The sequence below is a fragment of the Rattus norvegicus genome, chromosome 16, assembly GCF_021556685.1.
Source record: "Rattus norvegicus strain SHRSP/BbbUtx chromosome 16, alternate assembly SHRSP_T2T, whole genome shotgun sequence".
Taxonomy (NCBI): Eukaryota; Metazoa; Chordata; class Mammalia; order Rodentia; family Muridae; genus Rattus; species Rattus norvegicus.
The window spans coordinates 72,408,697-72,427,910 of NC_141549.1; the positions used below are offsets into that span (position 1 = coordinate 72,408,697).

Here is a 19,214-nt window from a genome sequence, read left to right on the forward strand (position 1 = left end):
GGAAACTTCAGGAGGCAGGGCTTATCTAGAAGAAGTGGGTCACTAGGTGTGTTTCCAGAGACTATTTCTTATTCCTAATTCCATGAATGTCTTCCTCCAAAATCTCTGCTGCTATGATGCTGTCCTTACCTTCAGACCCAAAGTGATGGAGCCAACAGACCATGAACTGAAGTAAACTGCTCCTCCTTCGGTTGCTTGTGTCGGGTGTTTTTAACAGGGCAACAGAAGGGGGCTGGGGATTTAGCTCAGTGGTAGAGCGCTTACCTAGGAAGCGCAAGGCCCTGGGTTCGGTCCCCAGCTCCGGAAAAAAAAAAAAAAAAAAAAAAAAAAAAAACAGGGCAACAGAAGTCTCTCTGATTCACCTCCCGTTGCAGATTATGCTAATTTCCAGAAGCCTCCCACGCTGACGGTGGGTCATCCCACCTCAGCACTGTGAGAAAAGTCTCTCACAGCCAAGCCCATCCTAATCTAGACAATTACTCACTCGGTGAGACTTTCTCCCCAGGTGACTCCACCTTGTGTCAATCAAAACTAACATCACAGGTGCCATCCAGAGACTTTGCAGAGACTAGAGGGCGCTGCAAGTCTGAGGAGAACATTAGGGGGCGCTGCAAGTCTGAGGAGAACGTTAGAGGGTAGCGCACATCTGCAGCAGCTATGGGATTTGTATTACAGCACATCTCCTTTAATGCCCATGAACTATGGAGGAAACTTTCTTTGGGATATAATTCTAAATATTGTCCTCTTCTAAACTTCAGTCCTGATCCCTTAGAGGTTTATGGGTTGCCTGTAGTCAAATTTGTAACTGACAATGTTTCCTGGTTGCTTTGCAGCTAGAATTTCTAGAAAAATGATGTCTAAAGTTTGGCAAATGTATCTAATTAGCATAATTTCAAACACGAGTTATGCCTTCGTCTGTTTTTCTGGCTTCTGCATTTACCTGGGCCTTTGTATATTTCTTTTCATCCCCACTGCTTTTCTGTAGACATGTGATCTTTTCTGTGAATTCGTGATCCTGTAGAGTAATGACTAAGCCTTGACCACCAGCAAGTGCACCTGTGCCAGTTGCTAACCTTAGTACACAGAGTCACAGAATCAGAAAACAGCGTCACAATCCATTTAGAAATGAGAGAGATGGTTTTTCAAGTCACTGGGAAACCAGAGTAAACAATTCCGGCTTTCTGGTTTCCCAAATGGAAACCTCTAGGAAAAGAAAACAACTAAAGCACACTGAGAAATACCCGGCCCCTCACTTCCCAACCTGAATCCTTCTATTCAAGATGTTACCCTATAACTATCAACCACCATTCAGGACCTCTGGAAGACATGTCTCGCGTCATAACCAAGGTGGGTGGAGAGCCAAGGTCTTGCTGGTTCTTCAGGTGTAGCTGTTAATAGGATCCCCCTCTTGCTCTTTTATGTGTTTGGGGAATACAGAACTTAGCTCCCTTAGTTGTAAATGGAGGTTTTGACTTTCAAGGACGTAGGACATTGTCTAAAGCAAAGGAGTCAACAGAGAAGTACTTGTTACTCTGTGTGGCTGTGACTGGATGCCTGTCTCAAGTTACCTAAGGAAGATGGAATTTGTTTTGGTTTATGATTCAATGAATTCAGTCCATGGAGTACAAATGGGAGGCAGGACTAGAAATGGTCTCACACAATAATGGCAGGAGTAGGTAGTGAGTTGATCGCATTGTGATGGATGATCAGGGAGAAGACTGTCTAGTCTATAAGAGTGGCCAGGATGTAACCAGGAACGGTCTGCCCTAATAGCCTGTGTTGTCTAATGAGACTCTACATCCCAAAGGATGTGCAGCCTCCCCAAACAGTACAATCCTCTGGGAACCAAGTATGTAAATTGGTGAGGACCTGGTTAGGTGCATTTCACATTTGAAAGCACAAGAGAAACTTTGAGAGCTTCCTTATTGCCTAATATGCTCTACTCCACCTTCGGTTGAAAAGACTCTTCCCCACTCTCCCTCATCCCCTAACATGCTTACGCCGAGGTCTACCCCCATACACACCCAAAACAAAGATAAATGGACCTTGTAGGTAGTCCCCAAATGGATACATTTTCTCTTAACAAGAGGAGGTCTAGACTCAAGGGGAAAACATGAACAGGCAATAAAGTACAGAGCTCAGCTCCTGGGAGGTGTGCCCCTACAAAGCCATAAGCATATTGTTTCTAGGAGATGGGCCTGTAGGCTCCTCTAGGAAGCCCATATTTCCAATATTAGTAACGAGCTAGAGTATGATTTACCTCAGTCATCTTACGCACTTGAGTTTATTTTGTTCATCCACCCTGGGGAGAAAAGCTCAGTGGACGTTTCATGCAGCTTCCTCCATATGCTTAGTCATCACCTACCTCAAGGCCGGAAAGCAGCCCAATGGGAAGGGCACAGAGACTGGGGAATGTCTATGCATGTAGATGGGTAGGTAAGCCAGCATGGGGTGGTACCCAGAAGCAAGTTTTCTCCACTTGAGGGGATGCGACAAAGGCCTTGTGTTCTCTGGATGCTCAGGCTTCAGCAGAAACACCGTGGTGCCTTCTACACTGTGGTTTGTCACAGGTTCTGTTGTCTGTGTGTGGATGGATCTGTCCAGGACTTTGTCTCCACCTTTTTAATCTGTTTGTTTTGGTAAACCAACTAACTGATCACAGGATCTTCAAAAAGAGCCCGAGTGGGAACGTCTTTGCTCAACTGTCTTCTCTCCTGTTGCTACTCCATGCCCCGCTTCTCATCCTCAGTCATCTCTGCCAAGAGGGTGCTCTGACATCCTTGTTAGTGTAGGTATCCCTGTCTCAGGACCACTGAGACCTTAATTTAGATTTATCCACAAAGATGCAGAGCATTGCACATACCTACCTCCCACATGATCCTAAAACCCTGGTGCAGTCTCCACTGTGGGGACAGCTATCCTGTCTGACCGGGTTTCCCTGGTTCTTGAGTTTATTTCAGTTGTAAGATTATTTCCTTGACTGTGTTTTTATTTTTTTAACCAACATTTCGTATTCTTTACTAGTGCTTAATTTATTCTTTAACTTATTGCACATGTTAGTTGTTATTTATAACCGATTTAATGACCTATTTAGAGGACTGTTGTCCACTCTTCTTTTCCTGAACTTGAGCTTCATTTCAGTGGCTGGCATATAATTTTGGTATAAAGAAATGTATGGTACAATGATGACATTGGTTTTTATCACTTCCTCATTGTGCATTTTATGATTAATGATCTATTGACTTGAACTTGCGCAACTGCTATAAGACATGAGTGGATTTTGAAGAACCATGAGTTATCTGACCCACCATCAATACCACCTGAGTTATGCTTATTTGCTATAGCCTTTATTATTTGCTGGATGATTTAAAGGGGCCCAAACCCTACATGTAGGACTTTTAACTTTATTGGATATCTTGCATTTTCAAAGCTGTGCATGATGTATTCTCTATGGTACCAGTTGCTACACTAAGTTCCCTATTATGCGCCCTTTGTAGCACATCTAGCCAATAGGAAATAACTTATTTTTAGTGCTTAATGGTGGTATTTCTTCTGAGAGTTTTATAAAACACCATCGGCATGAAACATGAATTCTCCTCCTTTCGTTTTATACATTCTTGACTTGAGTATTACTGCCTGGTTCTCTTTCTGTTTCTTTTAGTTACTTTTTTATCTGTGCCCCTTATAAATATCACTTAACTGGATATTTGCTCTTGTGTTCGTATAAGAATATATTAGTTTTTAATTTACCAGGAGAGTAAATTATGGTGCTTTGCTTTATTGGTTTTCAGATTGTTCTAGTCGTTAAAATTTCTGCTTAGTAGAATGTTTAAACATCAGTAGCTTAAATAAACTAATAAGTGATCTGACAGTGAAGGGATAATGTGCCCAATATTCAACTTAGGAGCTTTGTCACCATCTGAGCTTCTCATGCTCCTGTAGGGACAGGCATCACAGTGACTGAGCATTTTGAGATGTATGGGCTCAAACATTAAACTTGTTTTCCCTGGTGCATTATCTTGCGCAAGTTGCTGTTTTCTTAAGTGGATTCTGTTCATCCATCACGAATATAAAGGAGACTGTCTTAACCTCCTTAGAGAATCATAGAGAATTATTTGATAATATATATAAATCACTCAGGGCAGAATGATAACTGAAAACTGGCTGATAGTCACATTTCTGAGTTATTATTTCTTTTCATTTTTATTTACTTGAAGCAGCTTCTAATATAATTTTATTTCAACCAAATATCATAAAATTCTAGTTAAATCAAATGCACCCCATTTTCTCTATCTACTAGTCTGTGCCTTATACTTTTATTATTCCTTTCCATAATCTCTTTAGTATGATTTCCTCCGTGCAGTGTCTTCCATAAATTGCTGAGATTACTTGAGTCTTATTTCCCCATTGTGACATTGTTTGTATGTGATGGCTGTACAGGTGGTAAGAGGGTAGCTCTATCTGTCTCGCAGATGTCTTCTTAATGTTTGTGATGCTGAAAGTTACACTAACCCCTAATCACTTTCTCTTGCAGAATGTGCCTTATCTTCTGGATTTTTCCTGTCCTTTCTTTTTTCTTACATACCCCCTACAGTCATTTGTAGAAAGAACTGTGAGCGACACCCTTTCAGAATAACTGGATGTCTAGTTTTTTTTTTTTTTTCTTTACTCTTACAAGAGAACAATGTTTTCATTGGTTTTAGAATTCTGGTTTAATACACGTTTGTGTTTCTTTGCCTTATTCCACTGCATTTTCTTGCCACTTGTTTTCAAACATATGCATGATTAGCATATCCATATGCATTGTACACATCCGTGTACATTGTGTCTCTTCAGAGCAATAGAACAATAAGGAAGGTGGAGTCTGGAATGCCTATTTTCAGCAAAGAAGGCTCTGGATCCAAAGAGCATGTGAGACACTCTCAGGATCCAGATAGCATCTTCAACTGAGGTTGCATTAGGAGCAAATACAGGCACAGATGCATTACAACTGTTAAACCCTGTTTACAATCAATAGAAGGTTCTGAGTAGTGAATCACTGGAGAGAACAAAGACAAGGGATTATGGACAAAAAATACTTAAATAATTCTTTACCTCTCAAGAAAATACATTGTAGCTTCTTAAGCTGGGAAGCCTATTGTACAAATTATTTCCTTCCGTCCTTAGTATGCCAAGGTCCAAGTGCTCTTAGATACAGAATGTGTTTCTTTCTCAGACAAGACCATTCTCAACAGCTCCTATACCATCAAACCTCATAAAACACTTTGGATTTTTGTTACACTCACTTGTAATTTGTTTAAGCCTCAGGGCAAATATCTCAAATATATGAGAGGCTTGAATCTGTGAAGTTTAAACTTGGGGTTTTTACGACATATACAAGTCTTAAAAATTGTGAAGACTCAGGAAGTTGGGAGATATTCAAACAATACCCACTATCAGCAATGGCGGTTAAGTGTGGACATGTAGCATCTTCCTCTGCAGTATGACTCAAGGGGCGGTAAAGCACTCTGCATGCTTAACTAACCCATCAGACTTGGGCTCAGTGATCAACATGTAACACATCACTTAGGAAACATGACCATATACCCAAGTAAATACCAAAGTTTCTTTCTACTCAATAGTTAGTGCAAAATAAAGGGCCTACTTTATCTAGCTAATCTCAGTATTTTATATTTGCTGCTAAGTGGAAAGGAAAACATTGTCTGAATATGGAAAAAACGAAATTATATAGAAACATACATTAGAAATTATATATTAGTGCATGTATGGAATATAAAATATATAATGATGCCCAGTCTCGCGCTCCCTGCCCCCAGCAGCTCGCTGCTCCCAAACCCCGTGGGAGAGAGACCTCACCGACTGGACAGGCGGGCACTCATGAGACTGCAGAGCAGAAGAGACCACCAACACTGCCCACCCCTGCCCACATCCCTGGCCCAAGAGGAAACTGTATACGGCCTCTGGGTTCCCTTGAATAAGGGCACAAGAGCAGCAAGTCTGAGGTGTCTGAGACACCGCCGGAACCTGAAGGGACCGACCAGACAAACAGTTCTCTGCACCCAAATCCCATGGGAGGGAGAGCTAAACCTTCAGAGAGGCAGACACGCCTGGGAAACCAGAAGAGACTGCTCTCTGCCCACATTACTGACTCCGGAGGAAAACACCAAATGCCATCTGGGACTCTGGTGCACTGGGGCTCCCGGAGAGGGCGGCTCCGATCCTCCTGGTTGCTGCCCCCAGGGAGAGCTCATAAGCAACACCCCACGAGCAAACTTGAGCCTCGGGACCACAGGTAAGACCAACTTTTCTGCTGCAAGTGACCTGACTAGTGAACTCAGGGCACAGGCCCACAGGAACAGCTGAAGACCTGCAGAGAGGAAAAACTACACGCCCGAAAGCAGAACACTCTGTCCCCATAACTGGCTGAAAGAAAACAGGAAAACAGTTCTACAGCACTGCTGACACACAGGCTTATAGGACAGTCTAGCCACTGTCAGAAATAGCAGAACAAAGTAACACTAGAGATAATCTGATGGCGAGAGGCAAGCGCAGGAACCCAAGCAACAGAAACCAAGACTACATGGCATCATCGGAGCCCAATTCTCCCACCAAAGCAAACACGGAATATCCAAACACACCAGAAAAGCAAGATCTAGTTTCAAAATCATATCTGATCATGATGCTGGAGGACTTCAAGAAAGACGTGAAGAACTCCCTTAGAGAAACACAGGAAAACATTAATAAACAAGTAGAAGCCTACAGAGAGGAATCGCAAAAATCCCTGAAAGAATCACAAAAATCCCTGAAAGAATTCCAGGAAAACACAATCAAACAGTTGAAGGAATTAAAAATGGACTACTGTGACATAGACCTAATATTGTTTCTGACATTTGCATAACCTTCCAGGTAATGGCATCTCAACACAGGAACAACATGCCCATCACCACACCGTGGGTTTTTATCAGAGTTATAAGGTTGTTGGGTTTGCCCAAGTAGAACCTTTAACCACAGACCTACCTCCCTGGACCCATAAGTCACTTTTGAGTCCATTTATTCAGTCATGGTAGTAATGTAAAGTGAAACTGTTGGCGTTTGGAATAGGATGGCCAAAACATCCCAAGGATAAATTTCCATCATTTTCTTCCTAGGGAAATTTAATGAAGAACATTTTTACGATCTATTGAATATAACTCTCTTGAATTTAAACAATAAAACAGTAGTTAATACAAAGAAGCAAAACAATATGGCCTCAGAGTGAATTGCCTTATTCAGTGTATCTGTCATATGAAAGTGGAAAGGCACGAGGATCCTAATATTTGTGAGACGTTATTCTGTGACAGTGGGGATGAAGATGACTGAGGTATGTAGTTTCCTTACTTGCCATTACACTCGTTTGGGCAAGCTTTCTTCACACGTCTTTGCCCTTTGAGCCAGGGTCCTTCTGGTAAAGAGGAAGAACGTTTGAGATTGGTCTGGTAAACTCTGTTTCTCTTCACTCAAATGAGGAATCATGCGTCCTGTTACTATTGGTTACACATGTGATACATTTTATACTTGCTTCAGAAAGGTAATGAGGGCAGAGGATGCATTCTCTTACAGACTTTTCTTTCAAGTTCTCAAAAACCATAGTCATGTCCTCTCCTACAGTTCTATTCTCCATCCAGGGCCACATTCTGACATTTCAGTCGTCATCTCTTTGCTTCCTCAGCTCCGTATGCTCAACATTTTCTAAGGTCCAAGTAGTATTAGAATAAGTAGTGAATTAAAGGGACATGAAGACAAAACTGGTGGGGCCCTTATCATTCAGAAAGCTGAAAGTCATTTCATTAAAATTTAATCAAATCGAAGGATAGAAAAAAAGAAGAGGAAAAAATGGCTTTCCTTTTAAAATACAGTTCTCTGTTCTAACTCCTGATTTATAGTGTTGGGATTTCAGGCTATCAGTCAAAATAATGAGACCTAAGGTTTTATCTGATGGTGATATTAGACACTATTTGCAAGCCATAGCCCAACATTTTAATGACACTTGGAAAAGATATGCCAAGCTCTATGAAGTAGTCACATAAAAAGTGCAAGTAACTTTATGACTTCTGCAGTTTAAGATAGTCCAGGACTCAGGTTCTCATTCTCCATGCCTGATTCCTGTCCTACACTGAATCCAAGAAGTGACAGTTTGTCAAAATCTTCAACTTACTGTAGAGGAAAGTGCTACAATAAATACCATTCAAACCAGATAGTTGATATCCACTACAATCTACTATATACATGCTTGTAAGAGCATTAAATCAACTATTTTCTAAGTAAGAGAGACCAAGAGATCAATATAAAACACAGAGAGTATATGCTGAGATTGTTGCTATTTAGTTGTGAATAGTAGATATTTACAAGGAGGAAAACATGCAATAACAAGCCCTTTATAACTCAAATACAACTAATTAAAGATGTAGCAATAAGGTCTATTTTAATGGAAATTATATTTAATCCAATTGTTTGAAGGGGTAAAAGATAGACCAGAATTTGAGGTAATACCCAACCAATGACTGGCCCACACTGAAACCCATGCCATGAAAGAGAGCCCACTCCTGATACTGTTCATGATATTTTGCTATGCTTGCAGACAGGAGCCTAGCATAGCTGTCACCAGAGAGGTTTCACCCAACAAGTAACTGAAACAAATGTACAGACACACAGCCAAACATCAACTGAGCTTGGGGAATCCTGTAGAAGGAAGGAAGGATTGAAGGAACCAGAAAGGTCAAGGACACCACAAGAAAACCTACAGAGTCAACCAGCCTGGGCCCATAGAGACTGGACCGCCAACCAGAGCTCATGCATGGGATGGACCCAGGCCTTCTGCACAGATGTAACAATTGTGCAGTTGGGTCTCCATGTGGGACTACTAAAGCAATAGCAGAGGCTGTCTCTGACTACACTGCCTGCCTTTGGATCTCTTTCTCCCAACTGGACTGCCTTGTCCTACCTCAGGAGAAGATGTGCCTAGGCCTACTGAAACTTAATATGACAAGATGAGTTGATATCCAAGGGAGGGCAGTGAGGAAATGGGAAGTGAGAGGGAGGTAATGGGAGAAAAGGAGGGAGGTGACGCTGAGATCTGGATGTAAAGTGAATAAATTCATGAAAAATATATTTTTAAAAATTGCATCTGAACTGAACTTGTCTGGGGTTTTCTCTTTTATAATTCCCTAAATAATGTAGTGTGCCTACTATTGGCATAGGATCTGCATTTTACGAGGTACTACAAGCACTCAAGAAGTGATTTAAGGGACTCAGGAGGATTTGCATATGTTATATGCAAACATTACATAATTTTAATGTAGGGTCTTCAAGCATCGTAAATTTTGGTATCTTTGAAATTCTTGGAATCTGTCACTAGACGTGCCCCAGACTTCTGTCTCTCATATGATATATCAGCCTGCTACTGCTTACTAGGCTCACCGTGGTCTATGCAGACATCACTTTTGATAGTATGACTGCTTTCCTAAGTGACGCTATTCATGAGTCAGGAGAAATCAACTGGGATTGTTTTCCTGGGATAGTAAGTGTCTACATGACTCATGAGTTCTAAATTAATACTTGAAATAGATAGATAGATAGATAGATAGATAGATAGATAGATAGATAGATAGATAGATAGATAGATAGATAGGAGGTAGGGTAAAGGAATAGACATCTCACGTCCATAGTTAACTAGGGCAAATCTTTTGGAATCTATCATTCCAGTTTTTTTGCACGTGTCTTACATTATTTAAGTGACTAAGTTATTTGACCCTTAAGTTACTTGGCTCCTTTCATCAGCATAGCTTTGTACACTCTAGAATCACTGCTTCAGCTGCTACTGCTCAGACTGGCAAAGATGAGGCTAAACTGACTCAGAAAGGTAGTCATTGGTGATGCTTGGCTTCTCCATGGTTTGCCAGATGAGTTCATGTTAGTAGCTAAGGAAATACTAGAGAATGGATATTTAGTTTAAAATGACTTTTTAAAGTAAGGATTAAGTCCATCAATTTACTTCTTATGACTTTAACTCTTAGCTCGGAAGATTTTGTGTTCATTTTATTGTCTTCGTTTTGAAATCCTTTTTCCTTTTTTAACCATCTCTTAGGAGGTTCAACTTTTGCATTATCTACGTTAAAGCACAAAAGGCATTTTGATGGAGTTTGTGTCATTCGTTGTAGAGTTATGCTTGTCGAGGTTTTTACCTTGAAATTTTGTTGGTGTTTTCATTTCAAAATAAAAGGCTGGATCAGTTGCTTTTGTTTTGTTTTGAGACAGGGTCTCGTGCAATCTGGGGTAGCCTTGAAGTCACAGTGCACCTGAGAATGACCTTGAATCTGTTATCTTTTTGTCTCTCCTTGCCAAATGTACAAATGTGTGTGACCATGCTTATTTTATGAGGTGCTAGGAACCACATGAACAACATAAAAACCCAGAGCCCTGTGCATTCCCAGCAAACACTCCCCCAACTGAAGGACAGCCTGTGCAGAAGGCTTGTATCCATTTGTCCTCTCCTCTATGAACTCATTCCTTTTGGTCTCTTCCTTTTCTTACTTCCTTAGATCTCTCTGTTTGGGCATTAAATTACAATTTATCAAGTGGTTTTTCTTTTGTTTTCATATGGTAATTTTTAAGATTCAACTCTCCTAAGATTGACCGTGTTTGCTATGTAAAGAGCAAACATTGTTATTTGTCTCCAACGATTAGTCTGTTGTCCAAACATCATTTACTAAACAAGGTAGACAGTTCAGAAATTACATTGATCTTACGTAGTACTGAGCACAGTGCCTTCGCTCGTATGCATTTTACAGCTGAGATTACTGTACATTTCCACTAGGACATCTCCGTTTCACTATTAATTTCGACTTACCCTTTTATATTATTAACTAATCAATAATACAAAAGTCATCAATCTGTTTCTATATGTTGCAATGCTTATGTATATTATTGAATCCTTATAGCGAAGGAAGGGAGGAAGGGAGAGAGAGGGAGAAAGGAAAGGAGGAAGAGAGAGAGAGGGGGAAGAAGGGAGGGAAATTATATTTTAAAAGACTAAGAATTAGTGATAAATCTGGAGATTGCTCTGTGGTTAAAGTGATTCCCATGCAGGGTCGAAGTCCTGATCTCCAGAAATCTACATGAATATCTATGGATATGGTAGTTGGCCTATAATATTTGCCCCAGAAGTCAGAGAAAGAAGGAACCCAGGGCAAGCCAGCTTGTAATACCAGCCATATTGGTGAGCCCCGGACTGAATGAGAAACCAGGCCTCAGTGATCAAGGTGGAAGAGTTATCAATGATTATTCCTGATGTCAACCTGGACCCTGTCCATGCATATACACCTACATATGTAAACACATAGCTAAGCATGCATGTAACCACACACATGTATATGTACAAGCATGTATACCATATATATGAACACATGAAAAATGTAAAAGAGAAAGAAATTGAATTTGTGATAAGCTAATTATGCAAACCTTGTTAAGACCGTGATAAAATCACCAAACACAGAGTAACACACTTTATCTGTCCTTGCATTATGGTGGTGTGATGTGAGTTTATTGTTTCACATGTCAAGATAAAGAAAAGCATTTCAAATAGGGATTAATGGCAGAGGTATTCACTGAGAATTTGGTAGGTTGCATTTATATCGTGATGGCTCCTATGTTAGCATCCACTAGACATTCTCTGTGCCTCCAGTCACACAACATATTGTCTGCTTCAGATCTCCACTCTGCTGTTTCTGATTTCCTCTTACACAACATTTCAGAAGGAAATTTTTGTGTCTCACTTGCCATCTCACAAAGCGAATAAAGAAATTAAGCAGAATTTCCCATCTTAGGTAATGGGTTCTAGGCAAAGCAATGGCAGAAAACAGAAAGATGGCCACTGTCTTTGATATTCTGTCTCCCTGAAGCCTACATTCATCGGTAGCATCAATTACCCTGTAACAGAATCCAAGCTCTATGTCTACTGGTTCATCATCACTTTCAAACCCCTGTTCAAAGTCAAATCTTGACTCTCTTAGGGTTCCATAAAGGCCACTTTTTGTTTATAATATTTCACCCTGAAATTCTACTTTTAATGTGACCAATATGTTCTCATCCCTTAATGCTCAGAGAGAACTTCCCTAACCTTCTTATGTTGATGTCTCATAGTTGTAATCTATCTCATTAATCTATTTTCATTCTTTCAAAGCAGCTATCATGATCCATAATTGCTATAAATTTTCCTTAAATAAAGCTGTTAACATTTCCTTCTTCCTATAAACTCATGTTATTATTCCATTTTAAAATAGATTCTCTTTCTCCTTTTAAGTCTGAGCCTTCTTGTAACTACATTAGTTATGTGGATTGCAGAAGACATGAAACTTTCAGGCAAACCCAAGAAATGGAATGATAGCTTCAACTTTCTCTTCAAGTCTTGAGCCATCACGTGACGCATCAAACTGGAGAGAAGGCCCAGAGAGCTACCAATTGCTCATCCACCTAAAAGTCTCCCACCTGAGTTATCTTTGGCCACACAGAACAGCTATTCATATCACAAAACGAAACCGCTACCACACAAGCAAAACATGCTTTGGGACTCTGCATCTTCCAATCCCTTTCATTGCTCAGAACTACAGTGTCCCATTATCTGAAAACACCTCAATATTAACACACTACTGCTGGTGGCATGCACCACCTTACTTTGACTATTAAGAAGAAATGGTGTTATACACATATTTGTATATGTATTGTGGCCTGGTTTCTAGAGCTAGTTATCAACTTGACACAATCTAGATTACCTAAGAGGCACACCTAAGGCGGAGTTCCTCATTTATGCAAACCGAGGTGTGAAGACTTGTCTACTGGGAGTGGTGCCATTTCCTGTCTACTAAAATGTGCAGGAAAAGGCGATGCCTTGCAGCAAGCATTCATGGCCTGCTCTAGACTGCAGACAGCATATAAACAGCTGCTGCCTGCTTCTGCCTCCTCTTTCCCCTCTGCAATATAATGGACTATACCCTGAGCTGGGAACCAGAATAAACTCTTCTGTTATAAATAGCTTTTAAATTTTATTTTTTTCATGTGGTGTGTGTGTGTGTGTGTGTTTGTGTATGTGTGTGTGTGTGTGTGTGTGTGTACGTGTTTGCCTGTGTGTACAAATTTGTGCCACATGTGTGCTTGATGTATGTGGAGACCAGAAGAAGGCATTGGTTCTCCCTAGAACTGGAGTTACAGATGGTTGTGAACTGTCATGTGGGTTCTGGGTGGGAACTGAGTCCAGGTTCTCTGTAAGAGAACCAAGTGCCCTTAACTGCAGAGCCATCTCCCCAGCTCTTGTCAGAATAGTTTGTCACACCAATAGAAAAAGAAACTAAGAAACCCAGTATGAAGAGTCAAATTGTAACAACATTCAAACGCCTTTCTGCAGTGGCATGGTTCTAACAATCTGCACTTCACCGGCATTTAGGGGAGTCGATGTTATCTTGCCTTTTTGCTAATACTGGTAAGTAATTCCAAAGTAGAAGGCTTTGATTTTGGTTGGACTTTAATTTTAACTAGACACAAGAACATGTTTCTTATAAGGCAGTGATGTTACTATGCTTTTAATGCAATTTTCTTTGTTACTATTCAAGTTAAGCATATTTCATATTTAGATTCTTCCGGTATCAGTGATATCGCAGTTTTGTTCTTCTGGAACTCACACTGTGTGTCTGCTCCCCGTGGGTTAATGTTCTAGCTGTGTTCCTTGCTGTCCCTTTTAAAATTTGCTCCTTTGACATTGAGAACATTTACTGTGGTTTGTTCTGACCTGTACACCAGATCACTGATCCTTTTTTTTTTTTCTTCTTTTTCTTTTTTCTTTTTTTCGGAGCTGGGGACCGAACCCAGGGCCTTGTGCTTGCTAGGCAAGCGCTCTACCACTGAGCTAAATCCCCAACCCCAACACTGATCCTTTTTTAAAAATGTGTTCAATCTACTACTTATAAGCCTAATGGATTTTAAATGTGTTCTTATGTTAATAATTATAGGATATATTTTTCGCTCTAGAAAATCTGTTGTTTTATGGTCCGTTGTACTTCCCACCACTGAATTTCATTGCTCCTTGTGCTGTGACTTACAGACTTACATTATGATTGATCCTTTCATCTAAAAATAATTAAAAATTGAAGAAATGTCTTGTAGCCTAAAAAGATGATACCTCTATCCATATTCCCTTCTAGCATGCTCCTGTAGATCCGTGAAATATTGACACAATGTGGCATTTTAGCTCAGTTCAGTGCTCTGTACAGCTGGGACACAAACTCAAGATGTCAGAATGTTTGAATGTCACTCATTTCCACTTCACCCTTGTGTGCTTTCCATCACTTCATACTTTATAATAGTTACAAGACTTCTTTTCTTAAAGGAAATGGACTTTCTCAAGTCACTCTGCCATTGAGTATCACATATATAGCACATCCACCTGTATCATACACACACACACACACACACACACACACACACACACACACAGACATACCACACACCAGACATATACACTCAAACTCACACTACCCACATCAAGCACACACAGCACACAAGGACACAAACTCATACTATACACATCATACACACACAGCACACACAAACGCACACCACATACCACACAATCATATACATACAAAACACACATTACACAAAACATACATCATACACATACAACACACATACACATACACAAACTCACACTATACACCACACACACACACACACACACACACACACACACACACAAAGCAATTATTTTGCAAAGTATAAGTGATAAGTGAAATGGACACTCACATTCATTCTCTTTTTAAATGACTGAAATTCAGCTATACTATAAATGCATATTTCAAAGTAGAAAGAAACACTAGTAACTAGATGAAAAGATTTTTATATAATAATAAATTTTAGTGATGTATTTGTAAATATGCCAAACTTCAATTATTTCTAAGGTGTATTTTATAGAATCCAGGAAATAAATTACAAAGGTGTTCAACACGTGACCTTAGCTCCAATGAGATATCAAACTCAACAACTTTCACTTCTCACAGAGCAAAACCTTTTCTCTTTTTACACCCTGTTCCTCAGTGTTCACTATATTAGAGTTTCTCATGTCCATTCCTGAAAGCTCTGATGTGAGGCTGTCTTAAACGGCAGTCAGCCACCGTGAGTCTAAACATGCCAGAGGATGGCAGCAGAGCGTTGTTCAGTGTTCGCAGGTCCAGTGTGGAGAGGGTAGGTGGGGCGGAAATTTGAATCTGGAGAACAGAAGAGTTAGTTGCCAAGAATGTCCCACAGGAAAATGTTTCTGGAGAATTTGAGAGTTCCTCCAGCCTGCTATGCCCTGTCGTGGGGAGGTGTGAGAGCTGCCGATTATTAAGCAGTTTCTGTGTACTTCCCATGGTCATCTCATAGAATTTAGCAATCTCACCAACACTGTATGGTGGCATCCTTGTTAAAAAAAAAAAAAAGAAACTTTATAAATCCTGATGTGTGAAAAGGTGTGTTCATTTATCCAAATATGACAAGACACAAAGCCTCTCTTCAAGCCCACTGTTTTCTGGCTCTAAGAACCCATATATTTCATTTTAAAATCTATATGTTTCCACCTTCATTTCTTCATCCTTTTCTTCATGTTCTTTCCTCTTGACTTTTGAAAAGCCAAATATTTTTTCCAACTGAAATAACACAAACCCTAAATGTATATGTTTTGGAAAGTGCAAGAACAGAGCTGTTTGCTCTATTCATGAAACTTTAATAACTTTAAATGTTCACCAACAAATGCACAAATAAATTGTGGCATATCCATACAGGGCAAAACGACTCAGGAATGGAAAAATGTGAAAAATGGAGTTCTGACACATGCAGACTGTTGGAGAATCTTAAAATAATTATGCCAAGTGAAAGAGGGCAGACACACACACACACACACACACACACACACACACACACACACACACACACACACTATGTAATTCCAAACCTTATGAAGGGCAAAAAAACAAAAAACAAAAAACAAAACGCAAACTGTTCATTTTAGAGCAAATGGTTTCCACATGCTTTCAAGATTTCTGCTTGAATTTACTCTCTCTGCTATATAAAGAAGGGTGATGCAGAGTTAAAAGTCGATCTTTAAAATAGGAATATGTGTGGGTGCATGGGGTGGGGCCATAAATTTGCTTCACAAAATTTGGATGCAGAAAAAGTTGTTTTATACTCTTAAATTACATGCCCATGCTGTCTAGCACCCAGCATGCTCCTACTAAAGCATTTAGAATCCCAATGTGCAAGAATCTGGGGTATTTTTCAGCCCAAAGTGTGATGGTTAACCTCTTACCATCTTGATGAAACTTTGAGTCACCATGGAAACACACTGCTAAGTTTGCCTATGAAGATAGTTCCTGGACTATTTAATAAAGGAGAGAAGACCCACTCTGAAAGTGAATTGTACCGTCACATGGGCGGGGCTCTTAAACTGCATGAGCAGAAAAAGGTGACTGGGCACCATGGAGGGACGTTTTCAAATTCTTACTCATTTGTAGATAAGAATACCTGAGTACAATTTAAGATGAGAACTATAGGAATGCAAAGATTATAAAGACTGAAAATATCAAAGTTTTAAATGAAAAGAGGACCAGTAAAAAAATCTCTTTGCTAATGACACTAGAGTTTGGACCAAAAAATGTCTTGGTAGTACTTTGTGTACCATAGGATTTTCTTCCTCCCAAGACTTGGACCTTAGAGCTGAGTAGGGTGGCTTCTTGTTCCAGTGTTGGCAGAATGTGTTCTGTGGCCATCAGAAGCTATCTTGCAAACACTTGAGGAAACTCTACAAGCATCCCAAGAAAGCAAAGCCAGCGATCTCTGGAGGCGTCAGGACAAGAGCGAATCTACCCTATCCCTCCACAGAGATCAATAACCTTCATTTTGCTAAGTTAGTTAAACCTGTGTTCCTGTTTCTTCCAGAATAAAGTTTTGATTCATATGTTTCCTATCATTCCCATGAAGTGTCTATGTATGACACAAACACTAGTAGTTTGTGGAATGACTTCATTTTAGTACATCTCAAATTGGTTTCTTGAGGTGACATTTTTCTTTTGTACATTTGAATTAAATTACTCATAAGGGAAATTAAACAAATATGGTGGCACAGTTAGTTTACAGATAGCACACAAAGATATTTTCAGACAAAACAATTTGAAATCAAGCAATAGTGGAAAAGGTTTTACTTGGTTTGGGCACTATAAGGTCAGTACAGGGGATGGGTCACTGACCATGTGCCTAGCAGGACCTCCAGAGATCTTTGGGGAAAATCTGGTTATAACCACTGTATTTCATTAACTCTAGTACAATGCATGTCAAGATATGTCTTTGTCTCCCAGGTCATCTTACTGTGAAGGAGCACATCCTGGGCACCATTCACAGTAATCTGAAGGACTCTGTCCCATCAGGAGAGACCAAAGCATTGCAACTCTCCAAGGTAACTGGGGAGTCAGGAGAAGGTGTGCTTCCAGGACTCTTCTGAAGCCGCCACTGCCCCAGTGGAGGTGGAAGTAAGCAGTTAGTGGCAAGTGGCTGAACATAGCAGGCAGCTAGGAACCAAGGACTTAATATCACGACTGCTGATATTCTACACATCATGTTCATACTGAGAAATAGACAATGAAGCCTTCTTTTTCCCACACCCTTTGCTTTACTTATGCAAAGATTAGGAACTTTTGCCTGGAGTGTTATGTGAACAAACACTGTGACACTAAATACCAGACTGTCTTAACAAGCCCACTCCAAGATCCTACTGTGTGCTAATTATTGTGCCAGGCATCTGGCTAGACAGGGATAAATGTGAATTCCAGGAAAACAGCAGGAATATTTAGTGGAGCACACTCGACAATGGCGATGCAGTGTACAGTACAGCAACTTGTGGGCCACTTCCTATCAAGTGTTCATAGCAGCATAATGGTGTCCTGTGCTCTCATGCGATGGGCAGAACAATCGACTCATTACAGCTTCATCAAAGACTGGTGAGTTATGCTTTTATACCACATGTAACCATGGCAACATAATCATCATGGGACCACTGTCATTTATGCTCTACCATTGACCAATATGTATGTGAAATAAAACTTTTAGTCTTTGTATTAAAGAAAGAATAATTTGAAGAAATTCTGCAGGCTAATTAAAAAAATCTCAATAGGATCTAACTTAGTGGTAGACCCTTCCTTAGCATGTGAGAAGCCCTGGATTAAATACAGAATATGAATATATATGTGTGTGTGTGTGTGTGTGTGTGTGTGTGTGTGTGTTTTAAACCTCATCATTCTAGTTTATAGTCTATTAATAGTTTAATATTTGCTTCCAGATTGTGATGATTATTAGTAGTGATTTAAGTGGTAGTCCAGACACGTAAGAAAAGGATATATACATGTATATAATTACTTGATATGAATTTAATATTATACCTTTTTAAACTGGAAAACACACTTGAATCACTTTTCTCCCTTCTCCTTCCTTAGTCATAAATTATCTTTGACATTTGACTCTGACACACCATGCCTTTCCTTCTTCTTTGAAAAGCATAGATAGCTCTCAGGCTTCACATAGCTGTGGTACAAAGCTAATGTCTGCCAAGGGCTTCGATTCTTGTCTAGAACATTATACACAGACGTGGGCATTACCTTTAGTCTCTAGAAAAGGAGAGGAAGGCAGCTCATTGCTATAGGCAGCCAAGATTTTCAGAACAATAAGTGGGTACTAAATGATTCCACAGTTTCTTAGACCACTAGATGGAAGGTCTGTGCTCTGACTGAGCTTTCTGAGTTTCTCCCCTCATGCTCTAGTGTGAACCCTGATCCCCCAACAGTCACTGGGTTATCAGGTTATCTGTATGTGGCAAATACACATCCAGATAGCTATTGTTGTTAATATAAGTCTCTGATGAAGGAGAAATGGATACCCTGGCATAGTCATAGCAGGACACTGAGGCCATAAGTGCTATTCGTCCTGGACCACGTTGAGACAGTGTAAACATTTGTCCAGCTTGTGTAACCAGCAAAGGTCAAACCTGGTGTGCCAATCAGGGTTCTGACCTAATTCAGTCTGCTTCATCTTCTGGGACTACCAAAGTATCAACATTAGAAAATGTGTATAGGTCTGATTTTAGTTCAGATTTTTGAAAAATGCCA

The 19,214-nt window shown here is 40.1% G+C and overlaps 2 protein-coding genes across 5 annotated transcripts in view; both read left to right on the forward strand.

The window, feature by feature from the left end:
• Positions 1-19,214, forward strand: part of Erich1 (glutamate-rich 1) — a gene marked incomplete at its 5' end in the record, with an annotated part of 52,793,804 nt that overhangs the window by 41,538,137 nt on the left and 11,236,453 nt on the right.
• Positions 1-19,214, forward strand: part of LOC120093063 (sperm motility kinase-like) — a 130,260-nt gene that overhangs the window by 85,296 nt on the left and 25,750 nt on the right. Inside the window, exons 1-3 of one of the 5 annotated variants that reach the window (XM_087589449.1) lie at positions 6,456-6,906; positions 7,149-7,360; positions 17,415-18,053. The exons of 2 other annotated variants lie outside the window; for them this stretch is intronic. In XM_087589449.1, the coding sequence (XP_087445575.1) occupies positions 17,923-18,053 (131 nt within the window). In that variant the 5' untranslated portion in view covers positions 6,456-6,906; positions 7,149-7,360; positions 17,415-17,922. Of the gene's footprint in view, positions 1-6,455; positions 6,907-7,148; positions 7,361-17,414; positions 18,054-19,214 lie in introns of those variants that run through there. 2 more of the 5 variants (XM_087589448.1, XM_087589450.1) reach the window with 2 other exon arrangements.